This window comes from Bombus pascuorum, chromosome 6 (genome assembly GCF_905332965.1).
Source record: "Bombus pascuorum chromosome 6, iyBomPasc1.1, whole genome shotgun sequence".
NCBI classification, from domain to species: Eukaryota; Metazoa; Arthropoda; class Insecta; order Hymenoptera; family Apidae; genus Bombus; species Bombus pascuorum.
The window spans coordinates 15367253-15389542 of NC_083493.1; the positions used below are offsets into that span (position 1 = coordinate 15367253).

The 22290-nt window shown below is 45.5% G+C and overlaps 1 protein-coding gene across 5 annotated transcripts in view; it reads right to left on the reverse strand.

Annotated features, from left to right (window-relative positions):
* Positions 1-22290, reverse strand: part of LOC132908059 (SH3 and multiple ankyrin repeat domains protein 2) — a 178785-nt gene that overhangs the window by 7186 nt on the left and 149309 nt on the right. For 3 of the 5 annotated variants that reach the window (XM_060961631.1, XM_060961635.1, XM_060961630.1), the window contains 8 exons: positions 11641-11766; positions 6749-6929; positions 6044-6363; positions 5197-5461; positions 2569-3262; positions 1877-2106; positions 1051-1227; positions 195-405 (listed from right to left, as the gene is read on the reverse strand). In XM_060961631.1, coding sequence (XP_060817614.1) covers positions 195-405; positions 1051-1227; positions 1877-2106; positions 2569-3262; positions 5197-5461; positions 6044-6363; positions 6749-6929; positions 11641-11766 — 2204 coding nt within the window. The remainder of the gene's footprint in view (positions 1-194; positions 406-1050; positions 1228-1876; positions 2107-2568; positions 3263-5196; positions 5462-6043; positions 6364-6748; positions 6930-11640; positions 11767-22290) is intronic. The other 2 variants (XM_060961634.1, XM_060961632.1) reach the window with 1 other exon arrangement.

The window sequence follows — 22290 nt, forward strand, 5'->3', positions numbered from 1 at the left end:
CAGCGTCGTTTCCGTTAGCACTCAAGGCTACGACAGGCTCGAGGATATTCGAAGATATTCGCTCTAACGGATGCCTCTCTAGCTTGTAAAAATGTCCGATCTAACTGTTATTATTATACGTCTGTGTAGGATGCATGATAATGTAAGATGATAATGTAAGATGTAATATAAAGTAATATACGTAAGTGACTCACGGTTTCTTCAGTCTAGGAGCAGTAGCGAAATACTTATGTTGAGATTCTCTACGGCCCAATACTCTGTTCCGGCCATCCCTGGCAGGCTGAGGACCCAGTGGAATGTTCGTGTGACGGAGCCTGACTTCCTGTACGCAGTGCGCCGGAAACAGACCCGTACCCTGTCCCCGAAGCACTCCTTCGAGAAGACCACAGTCGGTCGCTCCGGTGACTGTTAAAAATTAAAAAATAAACGATACAACTCACTACCGGCGTATTTTAACCTTCTAATTTTAGAAATTATCGACTAAGCAATAAAGGTATTTGGTTTCGACGAGATTCGCTTGAAATTTTAACGTGTTATATCTCCCTTGCAAGAATATCAGAAAAGATATAAAACTGGTCGATTATTCGATGGATCGATGTATTTCATTTGAATGCACCATCGTTGAGATATTTGAGAAGAAACAATCAACAAAGGTCCAGAATATTTCCACCACCATGCGACTGTTGTTCGGGCAATTTTACTTTTTCCCAGCTTATAAGAAAAACATATAAAACGTGACGTTATGTTACAAAATGTATATAGAATACGACACATCATTTACAAACGACTATAACTAAATTGTTAAAATAAAAATTCGCTTAATCTAGATTCGTAGAATCAGCCGTCGTGTCGAAAGTAATCCTAGTCGATTGTTATAATGAAAAAAAGAAATACGAATCTATGAGAGTCGACAAACTCGTAAACAAAAAATGTGCATACTTACGAAATAAAAATCAACGAAGAGCGTTCGTTCCGTTATCGGAAACGCGATAAACGCGAGCCTTGATCAAATAAATAAAGAGCGATAGAGAAGATAATTATAGTCTGTACCTTCCAAGATATCTCCCTGATTGATATTCAGATGGCCTAGAATTCCGCTGTTGTAGCTCTCGACGCAAACGACCGTTGTACCTGGGATCGAGAGGGAATTGGTAGTGTCCGACTGCGAGGTTCCGACCCCGGAACTGTCGCTAATCACGTCGGAGGCTGTATCGCCGAGACTCTTGTCTAAAAAATTTACGAAAACAAGCATGGTCGTTTGAGCTTTTCATCGTTCCATTGGCTCGATCGGATTCTTAGACCGGCTGAACGTCATGCAACGCTAGATTTGTTAACGGAAAGTAGAAAGCGCCAGCTTAACGCTAAAACGGTATATCCGCTCTTTTGAAATTTCCTAACTAGTAAATACGTGTACGTAGAGAGAGTTTCGTGGCGTGGAATGTCTAGATCGCCGATGTTACATCCAACGAGACACGGATGGTCGTATCTCTCGTGTTGTTTCGTCATCGTCTCGAGAAACGTCATAGCACTGCGTGGAACAGACTCGGCAAAGTTAGCCTGTCTGGCATCGCGTACCATTTCTGATGGTGATGGTTCGACGTTCGAGTCACGCCAAATATACAAATACACTTGATCGTGTTTCTCGCTTTCTCTTTTTTCTCTCTCCCTCTCTTTCTCTCTGTATCTTTCTCTCCGTGTCGCATCAGGGGATCATGTGCCGTGTCCCAAACGCATATACGGAGGAGGCTAGATCTCACGAAATCTCTTCAACGATGAAGGTTGCGAGCACGCGAGCTTCCGTAGAACCGCATTCTCGTCGCTCTGGTCGCGACCGAGCGAGGCAAAAGTCGAGGAAAATAAACCTGTGTGTGTATACCTGTGACGATGCTGGCGGAATCTTCGCCGGACGGTTGATTGCTGCCTTCGGAGAGGCTCGAGCTAGCCGAGCTGAAAGGAGCTAGACTCCTGCTGCTCGGTGACGGCGACGGCGGCATCTCCATCGTTCTGTGCATGTCAAGACGGTGTTGAAGCTCGAGCCGGTGTTCTTGCAGCCTCGTCAGTCCCTCCATTCTTACGTTCTGATAGTTCTCCGCGGTGGCTGGTAATCTTGAAATGGAGGCGGAACTCGTATAGGAGTCGAACGTAACTACGTTCGACCTTATGTTCGATTAAATCTCACGAGATTAGCGTAAATTGTCTTTGCTTTAACGCGCGATCGGTTAATTCCCGAACGCGCGGATGAACACGCGGGTTCCCCGCCACCCGAACAACGTACGATCGATCGAATTCGTCGCGAAGGTTAGTATCGGAAAATAGCCTGTTGGAAACACGCGTGAAGTTATATCGATATCGAATCAAAGATAAGAGCAGACGCCCTGGCTTCGTAAAGAACGCGGCAAGAAATCTCGACCTTGATCGGTCGGATTAATCAAAGAGAAGAGACGATGTTGGAGATTTGAGTGAACAGCACGGAGGATAAGAAGGGATAAGAAGAGGAGTAAGAAGGAAATCCCGATTTCGAGAGCAGCCGAGTACGCAAGAGAGATCGCAAAGACAGTTTATGCTTACCTCGCGTTAGGATCCCTCAGCGAATTGGGGCTCTGGTAGTCCGAGGTAATCCGATGACCGTTCTGCTCGGCGGATCTAGCGGCAACGTGCTGTTCGGACGGTATTCTCTGTAGCTCGTTTCTGGTTGCTTCGATGGACGGTACTCTGGCGAGGGCGGCGTGATGGGTGTCCGCCGTCCTCGCGATACTGTTCGCGTACTGCTCGGCGGACGGTACTCTGGTGAGCGTACCGGTTGGATATTGCTCTGTGGACGGTACTCTGGTGAGCGTACCGGCGGTCGCGGAGTATTGCTCTCCGGAAGACACCCTGGTTACGGTGGTGGTACCGGTCGCGGTCGCGATAGGGCTGGCATATTGTTCCGAGGACGGTACTCTGTTCAGGGTGCCGGTGGATGGATACTGTTGTTCCGTGGACGGTACTCTGGTCAGGTTGCCGGTCGCGTATTGCTCGGCGGACGGTACTCTCGTGACCGCGTTGACGCTCGCCGTGTACTGCTCCACCGAGATAGTTCTGGTGAGGCTACCTCCTCCGGAACCGGTCAAACTTCCACCAGATCCGTGCTGTTGTTCCGCGGAAGGTATCCTGGTCAGGGTGCCCAAGTTACTGGCCGAGCAGCTCGTGGTCATCGTCGACGTGCCGCCGAAGGCCACCGACCGTCGTTTCGGGTTGTAGCGTGGCGGCCCTTTAAACGGTACTGGAAAATCGAGGGTTGCAAGGTTAAGTAAAGAAAGGATTACTTAGCCTTACAAGTAGACGCCGCTCTCCGAAGGTATTCGTCTTCCTTTGGAGCGAGATCGTCTCTTTGTCACTTTTTCTCTCCCGATATTATCATCTTTCTGTGTTCTCGCTCACGAGTCCAATGTGTGTGTGTGTGATCTGACACGCGCGTGTCCCTTTCCAAGCACGATTTCCCCGAATCCCGAATCCCTGGCAAACAGTATTTCTTTCGATCTCACGAAATGCTTTCTCTCTCGTTTCGAGCGTGCTTTTTGCTACGATGCGTTTCCCGTGCATCGTTCCATGTTTTTCAAACAAGCGAACGATTCGATTGGACGTCCGCGACCTTTCGCCGCGCGCGCGTTTCGTTTTCACAGAATTTTCAAGCGGACTTACAAGCTGCCGACGGCACACACGCACGCACACACGCGCACCTACACAAATTTTTAAATACTCGGCATTGCTCGACGGCATGTGATTCACGTTATGTCACGTGTTATAAGGAACAACGACGATCGGATAACGTTATCATCGTTAGTCTCTGTATACAAGAAAGCGGTGAAAAGCACACGCAAGAGTCACGCATTCGACGCGGTTGCTTGTATCTGTTTTGTACGATACAATGTGCCCGAGGTTGTAAAGGTGCCACTGATATATATATATTCGCATCGTATTTTCGTACTTCCTTTTTTTTCTTTTTTTTCTTTTTTTTTTTTTTTTTTTTTATTAGACAGACACAGCACATGTGCACCGGTGATTTCGAGGTTGCCGTCAATGGGCCGCCGGACTTCTCGGAAGCATCGACTGGAAACAGCTTCGCTTTTCCCATTTTACTCCAAGGAAATTCCAATGGCCCACGACGACACACGTACGTATACTCACAAAGTACGTCGAAACTACCAAACATTACTAATCAACTTGTTCTCACGACTTCGCCATTGCCGGATTCGCCAATCGAACGTTCGATATCCCTTTTTAGTCAACAGCGGAGTTCGATTTCTCCGTATTTGCACGATTTTCAAAAACAATCTCGTCAAATCCGACAGGAGCGAAGTCGCTCTACGACGAGACCAAAAGATACGGCATCGTTAGTAATTACTCAAAAGCAATCAAACTTTAGTCGTTACTTTTCGTTATATCGTTACAAACATACTCGACGTCTTACAAGACCATCACCACCAAAGAACCCATTAGACTGTTACAATTTCATGTACTTTTGTCATACAGCACAGACACAGATACACGCACAATTATATATACGTAAATATATATTTGTATGTTATATATTTACATCGTTAGACTAGTCTATGGTTCACTAGCTACTCTTCGCTACGCTACGAGCAAGCGCTGAAGCGTGTTTGTCTCTTAGTAGACAGGTAAAGAAAAAAGGTGAAGCGTTCTACGTACATGCACATGCCAGGCTAAATTCGTGACGTGCTCTATGTTTAAAAAATTCCCGGACGGTCGATACGAAGTCCGCGCTTTATCAGATAAGCGTTTCGCGTAGCTACTCTTCGTCTGTCAACGGACGTGTTACGTCGTGTATACGTTGTACAACTCGAGTTGTCCGTAATCTCGAGTGCGAAACGATGTCGTCGAACGATTCAAAAGGATTGCGAAACACACTCATCGAATTCTCCGAATCACGAGTTTTTCGTGATCGCTGTCGATTCCCTGAATGTCGTCTACCTACTAAGAATCGGCTATCGGCATGGCACGATCAAAACGTAAAAAATTAATCGATCAACTGATCGACCAGCGGTCGCGTGGAGGGGAGGTTCGGTTTCATCTTTTCTCTGTTGCTTGAAAGAACGACAAAAGGAAGATCGTCTCGCCAACGGTTCCTCCTTCCCCTAATCACGTCGAATCTTCGACGAGGTTCGCCTATCTGTCAGTGTGATTCGCACTCACCAACTTCCTCCGGCTGATAGTTCTTAATGACCTCGGCCAGTTCCATATTCCCGGCGATCACGGCGACCTGGTAAGGCGTCTGGTTCGCGTAATTCAGACTGTCCTTCTGCGCGCCTCTGAACAGCAACTGGCGTATGCAAGAGGAGTCCGTGTTGTTCACTGCGCAAACGTGCAACGGTGTATTACCAGATGCGTTACGCGCGTTCATGTCGGCGCCGTAAAAAAGCAAGTGATCCAGGTGTTGGACCAGGTTGTTGCGGCAGGCCTGCGAACACCACACCAAGTATCGATTATCGAAGGGGACGCGATTATAATTAAACCGTACTTTTCCTACGTTCCCTTAACTTGTCCTTCAAACCTTACCACGTGTTGCTCGAGATAGATACGTCTAATCTAAAGCCGCGTCCTTACTCCAAGCAACGATCAGCAACTTTTGGTCGATGTTTCGTGTATTTTGAAAAAGTTGCCGGTTTACTGTCCAATGTTTTTCCACCGTTCTTCGTGTTACTGTTTCTCGTAACAGAAATCGCTTGTTGTTTGTTTTCAATCAGAGCGATAGAAATCAGAGTAAACCGAAACACATTCTGGTGGAAACAAACGTTTCACGATGAAACCGTGCGTGGACAATTTTTTTGCTAGGAAAAACGACCATTTTGAAACCGAAGCAAACACCAGATATCCCTCGTTCGGTTCTACAAGTCGATATTTCTTGATTATCGTTCCAAACATGCAGACAACAAAGAGTTTCCCGTTGTTTCTTGGGCGAGGACGCAGCTTAAACGAACAGTGCTATCGGAAGTGGTATAGTGGTACAAGAAAAAAAGAAAAAAAAAAAAAGAAAAAAGACCTGGTGCACTTCCTGCCACCCCTGCAAATCCTGGGCGCCGATCGTCGCGTGGTCATGAAGCAGCGTTTCGCAGAGCATCGGATCGGTCTTGTATATGACGCTGTAATAGAGCGGCGTCAATCCTTTGGTGTCCTTGTAATTGGGGCTGGCGCCAAGCTCGAGCAGCGTCTTCACCGCCTCCAAGCTGTTTCGTTCGACGGCGCGATGCATTGCCGTCAGACCCTCTTTCGTTCGATAATCCAACAGCGCGCCGCCGTTCACCAGCGCTATTATGACCTTCGAAGGCTTCTTCAGGGTCGTGGCCAAGGTCAACGGAGTTTCTGCAAAAGCAGGCAAATTTTCGCGTGAGATCATTCGCGGAATTCGCGGAGATCGACGCGGATTTCCGACGCGTAGAAGATTCTGATGGACACGAGGAGATCCGATGACCACTGACGCGGCCTCAAGGTCGGCATGTTGTCTCGAGGCGACAGAAAGCAAACGCGTGGTTGCGAGTCTGTGATTAGCCAAACGAGAAATAGCTGGCTACATAGTCGAATACAGTTATATCCGACGTTTCAGCGAGAACTTTTCCTCCTTGCATGAATTAGCTCGCCACGAAGCTTTTATCTAAATGAAATCGAGCTTTTTCGGGAACTACGGTAGAACGTTTGCCGGATCAGCGCCACAAATTCAACCGAGAAAGAAACTCGTAATCGGTTTTACCTCCGGTTTCCTGGCAGTGGAAATTAGGATCCAGACCCTTGCTGCACATCTTGGCGATCTTCTCGACCTGGCTGTTTGCCACGTATTCCAGTAACCTTCGCAAGTTCGTTCTCGTGTGCATCGCCTTCAGCTGTTTCTCGTCGAGATGCAGCATCTTGTATACCCGTCTTTTGTACTTGAGCTGCGAATTACAAAATTCTAAGTTAAATCTTAAGTCATATGGTAACTGGTCATAGATTTAGATCGGTCAGAAAATATAATTAATTATCAGGCGCGTATAGCGATTATACCATCCTGCTTAATCAGCCGTCGCACGTCCAGAGGTGTTTTAGGCGTTTTTTCAACACCGGTCTTGCTCGATGGTCGCGAAATACGCACGTTGGTTTTTCCTCGAGGATAGACTTAGCCGGAAAATACCGAGGACAAAACGTATAAAATTATCTCGGCTTAATGGGGGATTCACCCTGTCGCTTCCTGGTGGTTACAGCTTCTTTGTAATTATCGGAGGCGTCGTGCTTCACAGCGTTAGATTACTGACGGATAGGCAATATCGCAGCTACGACCGCGTTAATGACTACCGTTAGCAGCAATTATGATTATCCAGGGAACCGGAGTTGCAATGTAAATTAGAGATAGGCCGCTACGAAAATAACGAATGTACCGTCATATTACAAAAGCCCAACCGCCTTTGATCAACGAATTTTTTACTTTCTGTCGTACAATTTTTTACAAATTAGACGTTACTGTACGATTAACGATTATCTATCTCTGCGTCTTTGCGCATAGAGAAAAGCCTGTCGGTGAACTTTGAGCTACGAATCAAGCGAGCGAGATGCCACCAATCCTGTGGTAAACGATTGCATTCGGATGCAAAGACATCCTTGGCGCGTTTAATGGTCGCGTTCCTTCAACTAGGGTTACGTGCGTATCCAACGTCGGCTACCTTGTCCGCGACTTTTCCTCCTTTCCGCGCGTTGAATTGCACCGTCACTCGGTCTGCTTACTCGATGACGGTTAATCACGTTATTACGCAGGCAACAGTTTTATTACGGGCCTTTTTGGCGCGCGTCTAATTGCGCGACGTGCTATCGCATCTTGCTTCTTGGGTCGATACGCGTGTAATCGGGTACTTCGTCGAAGAAAGCAACGGACGAAGGTCTCGTTAATTGCCTCGCTGTAATATCGCAACGAAGGAGATTCGTCGTTGGAAAACAATGCTCGGATTCGCCAAGATTCGCTGCTAACGAAGCGCAGCGATTTCGAAAATTGAATCGTCCTCGAGGAAACAGCGAAGCGTGAAAATTAATAGTCACGGCTAAGTTTTTCTCGCGAGACGCAGGTAGTTGCAGCTCGTTTGTAAGCCAGCTCGTTCCTGAAAGTGAATCTCGCGTGACGAGATCGAGCGTACGTTCGCTCGTTCGGTTCGTGCGATCGATGAGTGCAAGGAACACACACGTAAAAGAACAAGAAAAAAGGAAAAAAATAAAAAGGAACATCGTGGCGAACACCGATGGTACCGAATACAGGTGATCTATGGGTCTGTCTAACCCCGCGTATTTATTTCTATCCAGGTCCTATATGGCGGCCGCATTATTGCGCGCAACTTAAGCCAACGGCAAGCAGAAAAAGTAAAACAAGCCGGCGCGTACCATCTTCGGACGTTCGCACTTTATCTACATCATCCACCTCGACGTTGAAATATTTCGCGAAATGGACGAGCTGAAAATCTCTGCTGTTCGACTGGCTCAAGGTCGCTCAATGAAAAAAGTTCTCCAAGCCAGGTGGAATCTTTTTTTCGCCCGACGAAAAACTCTTACCGTTTAATTAACCTCGGATAGAGCGCATTAATTATGCAACAATCAAAAGTACACTCGGCTCGCGTTCAGTTTCAAACCCGTGTTCCTTTGCTGCGATACTACAAAGGCGATACCGCTACGTAGTACGAATTTTCTATGAGAAATTCACGAGCCAGACGTGAATACGCGTAAGTACATACGTTCTCATGCACAAGTATTTGAACACCTGGTGCAATTCGATCAAAAGATTTTTTTTATGTTTTTAAAAAGTTATAAAGAAATAATGGCTAACCGATTGCTTAAATATTCTTATGATTTCGGTGAAATATACGGTACTCGCACTAAATATCTTGTAGCTTCAATGTACGTTCTCCTTTCTTTCAAACTTGATCGGTATAATTATGATAATGGAATTTCCTAACGGTGCCAATGAAATCTTTGAATGTTTCCTATAACACACCTGATATATTCGTAAAAAGTCTCTAAAAATGATCAAACACTTTCGCGAGCCACTGTATTCGTAATAATTTCAAAGTGTCCGAATATTTACGCACAGTAGTGTAAAAAAGGGGAACGCGGAGACCGAGACGAAAGTATTCGTCGAATGAGTTTTTCGATCGTGGTCGAGAAACGGTTCGGTAATTTGTAACTTGTGCAAGGTTCGAGAAGTAGCCGACGAAGTTACGCGAGTCAACCAACCTACCCTAGAAAGTGAATCCCCGCGGCGAGACCAACCGTGCTATCGGCACTGGAGCCGATCGCGTTAACGGAGACGAGTTACGAAGAAGAAGAAGAAGAAGAAGAGGAATACCGAGATGAGAACTAGATCCGGTTACGCAAGAAAACCGCGGGCAAGATCCAGATCTCGTTAACCGACCACGGGATTATTTGTTTTTCGCGAAACCCCGTTTCAACAGTCACCGTCCTGGTGCATCGACTCCTGGATGCAAGTCGAGTCTTCACCATCTGTCGAAGGACTACGAAATCTCGTGCGACGCGCTGGAAATTTTATTCCGTTCTTCGTCGAACGAGACGAAGGTGCGACGGGGAAAGATGTAACACGCGAGGGAGCCCTAAGACGACTCCGTTCGATGGAAACGTCTACTGCTAATACCTTTTTCTGTGATATAGGATTTGAGTCGTACGACGCGTGAAAATCGCCACGGTTAATCGACAGAAATGTCAAACTGTTTTAATAAACGCGAAAACACGTTTCTGTTGGGAAAGGTTTCGTACATATTCGATCTTATCGTCTATGTAGTAGTTCGACTAACTTGTACCGTGGATTGCCTGGGATATTATTATCGTCTTTTATATGCGTATTTCTGAAGCAAGATAAAATTACTAAAAATGTATTCGATACATAGGATTACAAGGAAAAATGTGTGCATTTATTCTAGCGATTCTAGGCATAAAAAATTGACGTTAAAAAAGGTAGTCCATCTCTGCACGGCTTACCCGTTCGCATTCGAATTGAAATACCACTTTTTCTCGAGTCGATCTAACTCCGAGATTCACTGCGTTTCTTCTGTCGTACCTTCGGGTTTCGTTCCTCTTCGGATCGCGTCCCAGGGTCTTCGAAAAAACACGCGTAATCGCATGGCTGTCGAGTGGGGCTTTTCATCGAGAGCATGATCGATGGTGTATGAATAATCGTCCCGTTGAAAAACCGAGAAACACCGGCACTCGGAACGAATTCGTAACGGCGTGTGGCGCCTTTTCTTTTCACGGTCACACTGCAACCTTTCGCTCTTGCTCGTTGTCGAGGACGACGTCGTTGACGACCGGTCGCCACCGATGTTTTCTACTTTCTCGCGGATCGTTTCTCACCTCGCAGGTGAAAAAGGAAGTAGGCTTACGGGGAAAAAATAGCCACGCGGTCCCTCCTTGACCCAAGGGACGCGGAGAAACATGCGCGCGCGCAAGATAGAGGGAGAGAACGGATGATAGCGGATCGCTAGGTTCCCGAGCAAACCCCTTGATATTGAAGAGTCGCAGTTCTTCGTAACCGAGCAAACCTCTTTCGCCATTCTTTCGTTGCTTGTTTCCTTTGACGGGCACCGGACGTCAATGGACCCGGCCAATCTCGTAGCTGAAGAAACCTTTTCGACCGCGTCAATGCGCCTGAACCAGCCCGTTTAAGCCTCGCATTCAGCCGCCCTCGCAGCGATTATTCCTCGACGAGAATAATACCGAGGTCAGGGATGAAAATTCAAATTAACCTATTAGCGTCCGGCCTTCCCCGGAATCGACCGCCAACCTTTCGCGATCCTACGTCGCTTTCGACTGCATTTAGCTCAGACTCTTCCTTACGTACTCCTCGATATAAATATTACGTCCTTATTAACATTTACCGTTGATACTTAGTATGCAAGTTTTTCACGTTTTTTTGCTTTTATTTTCTGGTTATTTCATTCGCGCTGTACGTATAACAAGGTGGGAAAATTTTCGACCGAATATTTTAACCCATTCACGAAGGGTTTTTCCTTTAATAATGATTATATAATAATAGATACAGATTGTACAAAGTTCGAAGATCACGGAAGAGAGACTTGGCAAGTACGCCGTTATTGACTTTTTAGTTTTAATGTCATTTTATTATTACAAAGGAGTATTTTAATACGACGTAGTTGAAAATGAAAGAACCTGCTAAGCTCGAAAGTTTAAAACCTTGATAAAGCTAATTCATTATATTAACAAGCCTCGATATCCGATGAAATCATCTTTAAAATTTAACACGGTTCTTCGTGCTGTGTACCAATCTTTTTACTAAAAATAGGTTTGCAGTAAATGTCTTACAACTTTTACGTACATTTTCAAATTATTTTCAAAATACCAATATAATTACAACGATGACAGTCGTGTCTCGTTACAAATATCGTAATACTGTAATATTTTAAATTAATAAATGGAGTTGCAAAATGTTTCGTATAACGTACGTAATATACACCTACAATTTTTCTACAATATATGTTGGAATACTTTTATAAATCGTGCAGCTGTTTGATATGGTCGTTGTCCTTTAAGCCAGCAATAGTCGGCGAAGAACACGCTGCGCTGTCGCGAGCAGAACTAAGGTAAAGAAAGGTGTCTTACCTCCAAGTAGCCGACGGGTCCATTGAAGGGATAATCGCCGAGGCGACGTTCCTCGTCCAAGAATTTTCCGGCTTTTCCATTCACGGGCGGGCAGAACAAGCCGTAATTGAAGCTTTCCTTCAGCTCCTGCAAACCAGCACACAGCCTGGATTAATCGAAAACCCATCCCGCTGGAAAAACGGCCCGCCACCCCCGTTCTACTAAACACACTCTATTTTCATGCAACAAGGGTAGAGACCCAGGGTGGAGTGAACGCTTCGAACCAAATCGAAACCACTTCGTTGTAAAGGTATCCCGCTTTGAACCGATTAACGCGCTAAGACATGGCGATGGGAATCCTCTCTGTCAGATTTTATTCCATTTTATTCCCCTTACCGTTTTATCGCTATTGAGTAAAGCTATGATTACAACGAATGCGGGGTTTTGACGCGCTGTCGTTCCGACTGCGATCTTCTCTTCTAGATCTAGATTCATCAACGCTTATTTTCGTGCATCGAAGAAATTCGTTTTCCCACACCCATTTTATTCCAATTCGATCGACGCGGCCAATCAAACTTGCTCGAACGATGAATGCGTTCCGACGAATATCATCCAGCGAACGAATTCCTACAAGCATATGCAACTCTATATGTATTTGCAAGAATTCGTTTGTCTCAATTGCTGCCGCCGTTATTGCTCTTTACAATCGCCACATCGACAATTGCTCGGATCAGATATCGAACGATCAGATATTCGGACGAATTGACGAAACATCTGGAAAATAGTATTTTCCTTCGAACCGATATAACTCGATACTTTGTTCGTCGGAAAACGCATCCACCGAAGCCTTAAGTCGAAGAATGTTCCAAGGGAACGCGGTTTCTGGTAGCTTCGGAAGTAATAAAGACGATCGAGAAATCCGACCTGAAACGTTTTCCATCGTCGACGTTATCCACGTCGATATTTCGCCGCGTGGTCGTTCGTAAAACGCATTTCAATCGCTTTCCTCCTCGAAGGGAATTCCTCTCGCGGCGAACGTTATTCTAGGCGCAACGAAAGACGTCGTCTTCGTTCCCTAGGCCCTCTTGCATGTGTCTTGCGCGGGAGTTGAGGATCATCCGGCGCTAAAATAATATGCTTCGATTTCACCGACGACAGGCAGTAAAGCCTGGAATTTACAGACTGTTCGCGGGGAATTTCGCCATCGTTCTTCCTCACGCGCTGCGTGCCAGCAGGTTTTCTTTGTATACGCGCCACTCTTTATCTTGCTGGCCGACAGGCCTCGTACGTTCTCTTCGTGGGTCGCATCCGCCGAGCGAGGCTTCTTTCGTACGGTATCATTCCTCGTCCCAGTTTGCAAACATAGGAATTAAAGACGCGTTCGTATAACGATTAATAAACACGTTGACTGTCACGCGAATTTTACGTAGATTGAAATACATCGTGGCATAATATTTCATTTTTGCGAGATGTTCTATCGAGTTCACGTACTTTCTCTCTGACAATACGCGTCACATGGACGTATCCGAGTCGTTCACATCGTTGAGAATTTTTTAATACTTCTCTCATTTTATTCGTTCTAAAAATTTTAATAACAGATTGGTCATCGACGATTATCGTTGCAGTCAACGTATCGATAATTGTTCGTTAGCGTTTAAAGGAGACTGGATCGTTGTTGTCGCAAGCGTCACACAAATAATGGAACTCTGCAATATGGGAAATACGTTACGCGTTATACGAATATCGCGTTATATCCAGAGCGTAAAAGTTAGAATCATATAAGAAGCTTTTCTTTCTATGTAACAGAGAATAGTATACATTTCGTTTTACTCTTAAACGATAAAAGTATGAAATTCTCTTGATTACGTAAATGGGGCAACTTAAAACGAAAGAATAGATAAAGCAATAATAAAATCACTAATCACTGACAGAATCTTTAAAAATTAAATTCCATCGACGTTGCTTTTTGGCCCCTCGTTCTGGGGTCTTCGTTGATCGAACATTTAGGGGCTTCTTTATCCCGATTACTAAACGATGCACAAACCGTTAATCGTACGAAATCGCGAGCAAGGTCGCGAAAAACCAGTCGCTGTGAAAAACGAAAGTCGACCAACAGCCAAGCATTATTAAGGTAAATGAGTGGCCCAGTTTCGGTCGCACGGTTCGAAAACGAGTCGAATGTGAATCACTCTCGACTTCGATCGTCCGCACGCTATTCGTCAAGCGGCTGGGCAATTCCTCGCTGGGTCGATGAATGATTTGGAGTAGAGTGCATCCGACAGGGCAACGAGGGTCAAATGCTTCTCCGTGAAGGATTTGCGCGTTAAATTAAAAGGCGTTGTGTAATTTATTATCCACTATACGACACGGAGGAAGAAACTTCGAGCAACAAAGTTCGACCATCGTCTCGATTCCTTGGCAGAATTCAATTAAAGTAAATCAACAATTTGTTCGATTCTTCTACGCTCGACTAAAATCTTTGCGATTGTTGAACGATGAAAATACCCGGGTATCCCATACAATTTAAAGATAATTTTACTTTCATACGGTCGTACGAGTAGAAAAATTTCATACTCGAAAATGAAACGTTTGTTTGAAATGTATCTTTCTAGGTACATTATTATAGGCGTATATTATTAAGTATACGTTATACGATATATTTTATAAATTTTTGCACCTTTGAATTTTCCAAAAAAAGCTACAAACATCTGATACGATAAAAGTGGAACATCTATATAGAACCTGATAAGAAAAACGCTTCGTTATAAAATAAGAGTAGCACGTGTCAGTACCATTGTTTGTGACCACTGTAGCTGCCCAAACACCGAGCGACCCAAACGAGGGTTAACGTTCAACGATCTCTCGATTTCAAATCCCCGACGGTGGTGAACTCGCGTGCTGTGCTGCTCCTCGGATGCTCGGAGTATCGCGAGCAGGAGAGACGCGTTCAACTTGTCGGAAACGTTTCGTTCCGATGGAAAGTCGCCCGCAGCGCGAAAAACGGCCACGAAGAAACGAAACACGTGCCGGGCATGCACTGGGCTACAGACGCGGGCCGGTGCATTACCAGCATCCGCCGTTTACCGCAAAAACCAGCGGCGAAAGAGGGGGCGGAAGACGGGTACAGACAGAGCGAGAGGAAAGAGTGATCCACCCAACAATCATGGCAACAATAGCCAAGAGTGGAACACGTGCCAAATTAAAGGCCTCGGACCAAAGTACCGAGTTGCGCGAGCGTGTCTGGTCCCCGTTTAAAACGTCTCTGACGTACGGGGGTGTGGCTGAGAATCAGCCCTGAAAAAAGCCACCGAAAGGGAGAAAAACGGCCGAGCCACACAGAGGGACAAAGCGAACGATCTGCCTGGTTGATGCGCGGCCAGCCGTCTCGAGTCTTCCAAGTATGTTCCAGCTTTGCCGCACGGTTTTTTCGCGTTCTACCAATTTGCACACGAGCCCGGTCTTGATAAAGTGGGTACCGTAATCCGTGGATTGAATTCTTTTGGCTGGTTCCGAGGGAGGTTCGTTCACAAACCAAATGCTTTTGCTGTTCTCTATAGGACTCTTTAGGCGCAACGCTGAATTCAATTCCACATTATCCCGTTTCATCAGATTATTGTCATCGGATTAACACATACGTAAAAAGAAGACTAGGAGGGAAAACGCGATATGACAAATTTCCTATTTTTTACAAGGAGCGAAAATATCGCTCGTTCACGATAATTGCGACTTTGGTTTCCTAAATTTCGCAAAACTTCAACTTATTGGATAGTTTTAACAGACTTGCATCTTCGAGAACATGCTGTTTTCAATTATTTTATATCGAAATTGGAGCTCTTAAAGAAGGGAGTTTATTACAGCAGAAACGTCGAAACAAAATGATGACCAAAAGGTATCTCTTTTGTATGTAATAGTTTTTTCATTTAGCGACCCTCTATCTTGTTACATTTTGTTTCGTTTCTTCTAAAAATAAATTATATTCGATGCTTTTCGATTCTATGATGCAACAGCAGCTTCGGATCAACGAATGACCCGATTAACAGGTCAAGAGCGTACGCAAGAAAGGTTTCTTCGTGAAATTTCTCGGTAACGCGTGAAACGGTTGCTTCGGTAATCATCGCAAGTCAGTGGAAGGTTAAACCGCTTCGAGAGAATGACTGGACGATTTCATCGACGGGTATTTAACAGCGAAGATTCCGCTGAACATCGTCCCAGCTGGTGGCAAGTTGCCAGCGCGTACCATTTTCGCGGAGAATTATCAGTCACGCCAACCTGGTTCCAGGCGAGCGTCGAAGGCTCGTCGATGGGTTCGTCGAAAGGGTTTCTTCGGCTTGGAAGCAGCTCGTGGTCGTTAGCAAGCTCGATCATCCGTTGGGAAGAAAAAAAGGGAGCAGAAGGTCTGGATGTTCGTTAAATTTCGTCTTCGTTAGCGAGAACTCGTTCTCGACTGTCGAGCCTGTGCAAATACGACGGATCGACGCGCGAGGGTCGCCTTGCAACTTCTTTTCCACCCCGGGGAAAGAAAAATTTCCTGGAGGAGTACTAGCGAAAGGAAACGAAAGGACGAATGGCCTTCTCTCTGCAGGGAAGCAAGCGGAACACGCGGAAGAAGAAAGGCAAATGTTGATCTTGCCCGGGACATTTAACGACGCACCTAAATCTCCGTGTCCCGGCCGTTCTCTCTCTTGAATCCTGATGGAGGACAACCCGGACTACTCAGCCTTATTCGTATATTTGATCGACAAGCAGACTTTCGATCGACGAGGATTGCAGCGTCCTTTTGTGTAATAATTGGATTTTTACGTATTCACGAGAAATTGAAATGTGCAAAAATGTGTAGACTATGCAAAGATACATTAATTATCCAAAGATCAATTGAAGTTTCGCGGATATCAAAATCGACGATCTCAGCGAGTCGTCGATTTATCTTATAGCAAATTTGTTCTTACATACATTACATAAATTTATCGATATCGATAATTTCAAAGCTGGTATATATTTAATCGTCCGATAAAAATTCACGTAATATTGATTCACATAAAAAGACGTCGCTCGTTCTTTTCATTTATGCGCATTGTGCTTCGTAGTATCTATATACCAATGCATTTAACTTTCTTCTTTTACGTTGCTTTGAAATACGCGCGTGGTTCGGTCGGCGTCGTCGTCGTCGTTTTCCCTCTGTTCCTTTTATTAGCCATTAAATACATAATAAATGCAAGCCCCTATATCAACTATTTCCAATGGTTCGATCGTACAAGAGAGTCCAGATAATTAATACCTTGGGCTGAAACGCTTCGACACGCGTGACTTGCCAGCCAGTTAGTAATCGTTAGCTTTATAAATCGCCCGAAATCCACCGGTGGGGTCTGACCAAATCCTCCCCCGTCTAAATCACTCCATTCTCCTCCTCTTCGTTTTTTCTTTACGCTCAGATCCGCTTTACTTTATCGTTCGCGCGGCGTTAAGTCACGAGGCTTACCAGCCGGAAAACACTGGGAGAATGGAACGCGGCGAAGAATGAAATCGTCGACGGCAATCGAAATTGCAATTACGCGAAGGATCGCGCGCTCGTCGTAGGCAAAAATGGGACTGCCCACGGATACCGACGCTCGTACTCTAATTAGCGGCGCGGTAATTGCTTCGTAAAGTCTTAAGAAGCCGCACAATCGCGCGCGACATCGAGACGTGCCTCGAGTTTCGTCGATTAAGCGCGACCAGGAAAGTTGCCGCGAATCGGAACAAGAAACTAAAAGAAAGGAAGAAAAAAGCGTGGAAGGGACCGGTCGAAGGACAATATTATCTTCGAGACGACCCCATCCTCTGGCTATTCGGTACGTTCGACTGGCAAAAGGTGGGCGATCACGCTGACCGAGTAGCATACGCGGCGGTAATTTATCTTGCGCGGTTACTCAATGAAGCGATTGCATCATTTTTTCTCTCTGTCCCTCGAATATCAACGAATACACCAGCGTCCAGAAAGATCGTAACTTACGTCTTTGGAGTGAAAGTCGGTCTCGCCAGTTTCACTTCTTTTTTTGCCCCCCCGATCGACTTCTTCGATCGCTGTCCTCTTCGTCCTGCCCATATTCATCGTCGACAGACGCGATCTCAACCCCTGTTCTTATCGAGTTCGTCTCCTGCTGCCCCATTTCCTTCCCTGATTCACCTTCTTCGGGTTCTTCGATGCACAGGATTCTTGCTCGATTTAGAGACATCCAGCCCGATCGAATTAGAAGTTTCCCGCCGTTTTCCACGACGACGATTACGCGAGATGAATCGAGGAAAGAATGCATAAATGCATGAACGTGTCACCACCGTTCGGGATTAGGGAAATGGACGCGAGAGCCGGCTGCGATTTGCATTCGAGCGCGCAGAGCCTCGTTCCATCTATGTCCTTGGATTTTTCCACGAGAATCAACGGAATATTCGAGGAGATTCTCTCGAAGAAGAGTACGTTGACTTCCCTGCACGCTATCGCATCGGGACGAGCAACAACGAACAGGACGATGTCGTCCACAATTACGAAGGAAACGGCGATTCTGGATGGCTGGACGCCGAGGTCTCCGACAATTTCCCTCGGTTTCGTCCAACGGACGAACAGAGATAGAGAGAAAGAGGCATGCGTGTACGCACGCGTGTAGGTAGATAAATTCCGAAAGCAAGGAGCTCGTATGGGGGCGCGTTAAACGGCGAGACCCTTTTGTACGGCCCTGTATGGGAGAATAATGGCCGAACCGTGTCTCAATCGTGCTTTATGGGATGTAATTGCGGTCTGGCAAGGGGCCTCGCCGATGTTAAGCTCGACCAGCTCGTGTGCGTCCGCGGCGAACACCGCACAACCCAGATAGAAGCGTTACGGTTTTAACCTTCGCAACGAACCACGAAACGAGTTTTTGCAACTCGCGACTTCGTTGACGAGCGGATTCGACGCCACAGACCAAAGATCAACCCTTCTTTCTCTTCTCGCAGACGACTTTTTTCTTTTTTTTTTCCTTATTCGTCGGACAACTTCCAGAGGTCTGTAGTCTCTCGACATAAAGGTCGTCACCCTTGAGCATGTATTTTTATCCGAACGTCGCGCGGCACGTTTAATTAGCGCGCACCGTGAGGCCCTACAAATTGCTAGAACAAATACGCGAATTTGGTTGGCCAACGACGCTCGTCAATTAGGAAGTTCCGCGAAAGGTGGCCCAACATCGAACGGAGAAACGGAAATACGGATCGAAACGTAGTCGAGGGAACGACCGAAGGTGGGCTTCCCTATAAGCGTCACACGTAAGCGCGGATATTTTTTATTAGGCTGAGAAGTTTGTGTCGCGTATAACTGCAACGCACACTTTTTCTGCTCTGAAACATTCCGGAGAAAATACGACGGAAGACAGAAGTAAGATATCTCAGTTAACGTGCTAACGTGGCATCTAGAAGGAATTCACCAATGACAGAACTGCTGTCGAAAGATTTTCATCTCTTCGGAGGAAAAATAATTTGGAGGACGAAGATTAAAATAAAAGATCAAAGACTTTGATCCTTATGAAAGAGACGTAACGCAACATGGATGGACGTTATAAACCGAATAATATATATAAATAGAAGATTTAATTTAGCGGACAGGATTTAAACAGCGACCTCATATTTAAGACAAAGACGTTTCTCGTGAAAAGAGGTGCAATTATACGTTTTAAGTGCTATCGTTTAATTCACAATGAACGTGTTGATTAAACGAACGAGCAGTGAACTTCGTAAACTGTTTACAGTCAGTCACGGTTAAATGGAGGAGAAAGAAGCGACGTGGAAGCGTATTACGAAACGATTCGTGACTGTAAACGTGGACACGTCGATGCGACGATTACGAAAGCCAAGAATTCGTAAAACACGACGAATCGTTGGAACGTAACGGGCGATCATCCTTGATGTCCATCTTGAGGACGAAGCAGGATACGATTCGTCCTCCGGCGAACGTAGGCCACAGGACGAAGCGAAGTTCGGAGAATCAGCGAAGGGAGTACAAAGGCGAGTGGAATCAGCCGCGGTCGAAGCAACTTTGGCGTTAAAGAGGAAATACGAGCCATAAACCTTCGATGCACGCGGTGAGAGAGGGACGGACGGAATACGAAATCGAATTGCCGACACATCCGAAAAATAAAAAGACCATCGGTGATCGTTTGACCGACAAACTCTTTGGACATCTGGCCGACGTCGCTCGGAAGCGTCACGAAAGGGTTTCCCATAAATAACGTTTGATGTTTCGAATTTTAGTGTGATCTTTTAGAAAATCGTTGTAGGCTCTTCATGGAAGAAATTTATTTGTCCAGGCGTTTCAAATTATCTCCGAATCCTGGTCGATCGAACGCCCTACAGTAAGCAAAAGATTAAATTCGATGAAATTTAATGATAAAGAACGAATAGGTTTTCGAAAAAGTAAATCACTCGATTTGTAACAGCAAACGATGGAAAGAAACGGACCATATGTCACTCGATATATAAGGTTAATTCTATGGAGATATATTTTGCCTGTAAATTCTTCAATTTTGCTACGAATTCATCGAACCTCTCGATATTATGTCCAAAAGATCGATAACTCGAGTGACGACTTAACTCGTCCTTGCTAGTTGATAGCTTACTTTACACACATCGACTATATCTTGGACAAATATTTATTACGAACTACTTTTCGGTAAAATAGTCTTGTTGTGCCTTGGATTGTAACACTCGTATATATATCTACGAAGACTTTATCCGTCTGAAATTAAGCTTATGTTTGATAAGATAGACAACAGCGTGAAAACAAACGACTATCGCGACAGATTTAGGTTCGTCAGGTGTTGGTTAAACGTGTAAAAATCGAATAAGTAAGAAAAGAAGTTCAAACGATATACTCCGCTCTTTATAAGCTTTGCAATGTCGTTGCTCGGATTTGACGATAATTACGTGTAAATATATCTGCTTTTCTATAAAAATCTGACCATGTCCCCTTGTAAACTTCGATTATTAAACTATTAAAATAATTATTTCTGCATTTTTCAATTGGCGTAGTTGATCGACGCGTCTTCCAACTGCGGCAGTCCACGTGACCTAGATAAGACGCTTAATCGATTTCTTTTCTCCCTAAGCAGCGAAGATCGGTCTTGGTTCAGCGCTCGGTCGCTCAGAAGAAGCTTATACGATGGCAAAGCGAGTTCGGAAATTATCCTGCATCGTGTCCTCGCAGAATGCAAAATACAACCTCGTTGCACCATCGATTGCGTCACTGTGCCTTAGCACGTTACGCCAGGGGAAATGTTTTATTCAAAACTGCCGAGGCTCGATAACTGTCGTCGATTTTCAGGAATCCTCTGATGCAACTAAATCGAAGCTTTTATTACCATCGAATGCACGTAATCGAACGAGCCGGATAACGTCGCGTTTACGCCCACAATCAGCCCTCCTACGAACATATTTCGGCAGGGATCAACGAATTTACAGAAACACGACTATTTCTGGCTCGTTAACCCCGGCTATTGCTATTTCTTACGCGTCAGAAAAACCACGACGATAGACCGTCCGAGAACTGGTTACAAATTGCGCGGAAAATGACGGTCGATCGTGTTATTGTTCGTTCTATGGAAGGATAATCGTAGGACGAATCGACAGGAGAGACAGTCAGTTCCTTTACTTTGTTCCTATCGTCGATGGTACCAACCCTGACTACCCCTACACCGCCCTCTTTCTTCAGCAAACAAACGTTAAACGACTCTCTCAGAGTTAAGAACCGATTTCCTTTCTACCTTTCTGCGATACTTTACCACTGTAGAACTGCTTTTTGCCATCCTCGGCCCTAACTTCGAACGAGTATTTGTTAGGACTGAATAAACACGGGGTACGCGAGTAATGCACAGGTCAGTCAATAAGTAAGTTAGCTCTCTAACTTGTGTTCTAAACGAGATACGTAGTTGTCGTCACCTCTCTGACGTTGATACAACCAGCGCGATGTTTCCATAGCGAACGTATGTCGCGGTATACGCGATAAACCGTGAAACGTGTTATTGCTACGTGTTTAACAGGTACTTTGGATTTATAGTTTGACGACTGCGTGGAAAGCGTAGCAAGTGCTATTTCTAACTATTAATTTCCCATTAATTTGTACACTTTGGCGAAGTTCATGTACCGTTAGTACGGACCAAAATGTCCACATACTTATGAACAGTAGAGTAGTTAATGGTTGCACGTTTGCGATCTTCGATGTCAGCTTTGTCGAATTTACGAACGATGGGTTCGCTGGCTTCTGAAATTTGGCTTCGCTCTAATCGTATAAGCGATAAAGCGACAAATGGAAAGTAGCGGGCAGCGTGGAAACGCGAGGAGATCCGGCGTGGCGCGCAAGCTAGCGCCGAGTGGCCGAGGGACTCCTCTTCTTTCTCCGCATCGCCAGGACTTTAGAATGCAAATTGAACGCTACGAATCCTCGCCGCTCGTACCTTGGGGACAGAATCTGCTTAGGTGGCTATGGACAGTCGATGGTATGCCAGGCCCCTCTCGCGTGTACCTACGCTCTCACAACTGTGTGCATCTAGGCATTTATACACCGGCCTGTTCGGCTCGCAGTGGCGTAACCATCTCTGGTAAATCTCGAGTAAAAGGAGGGGAGAGCCCTAGAACTTGAACCAAGTTGACGAAAAGGAAGGAGAACTCGAGCTA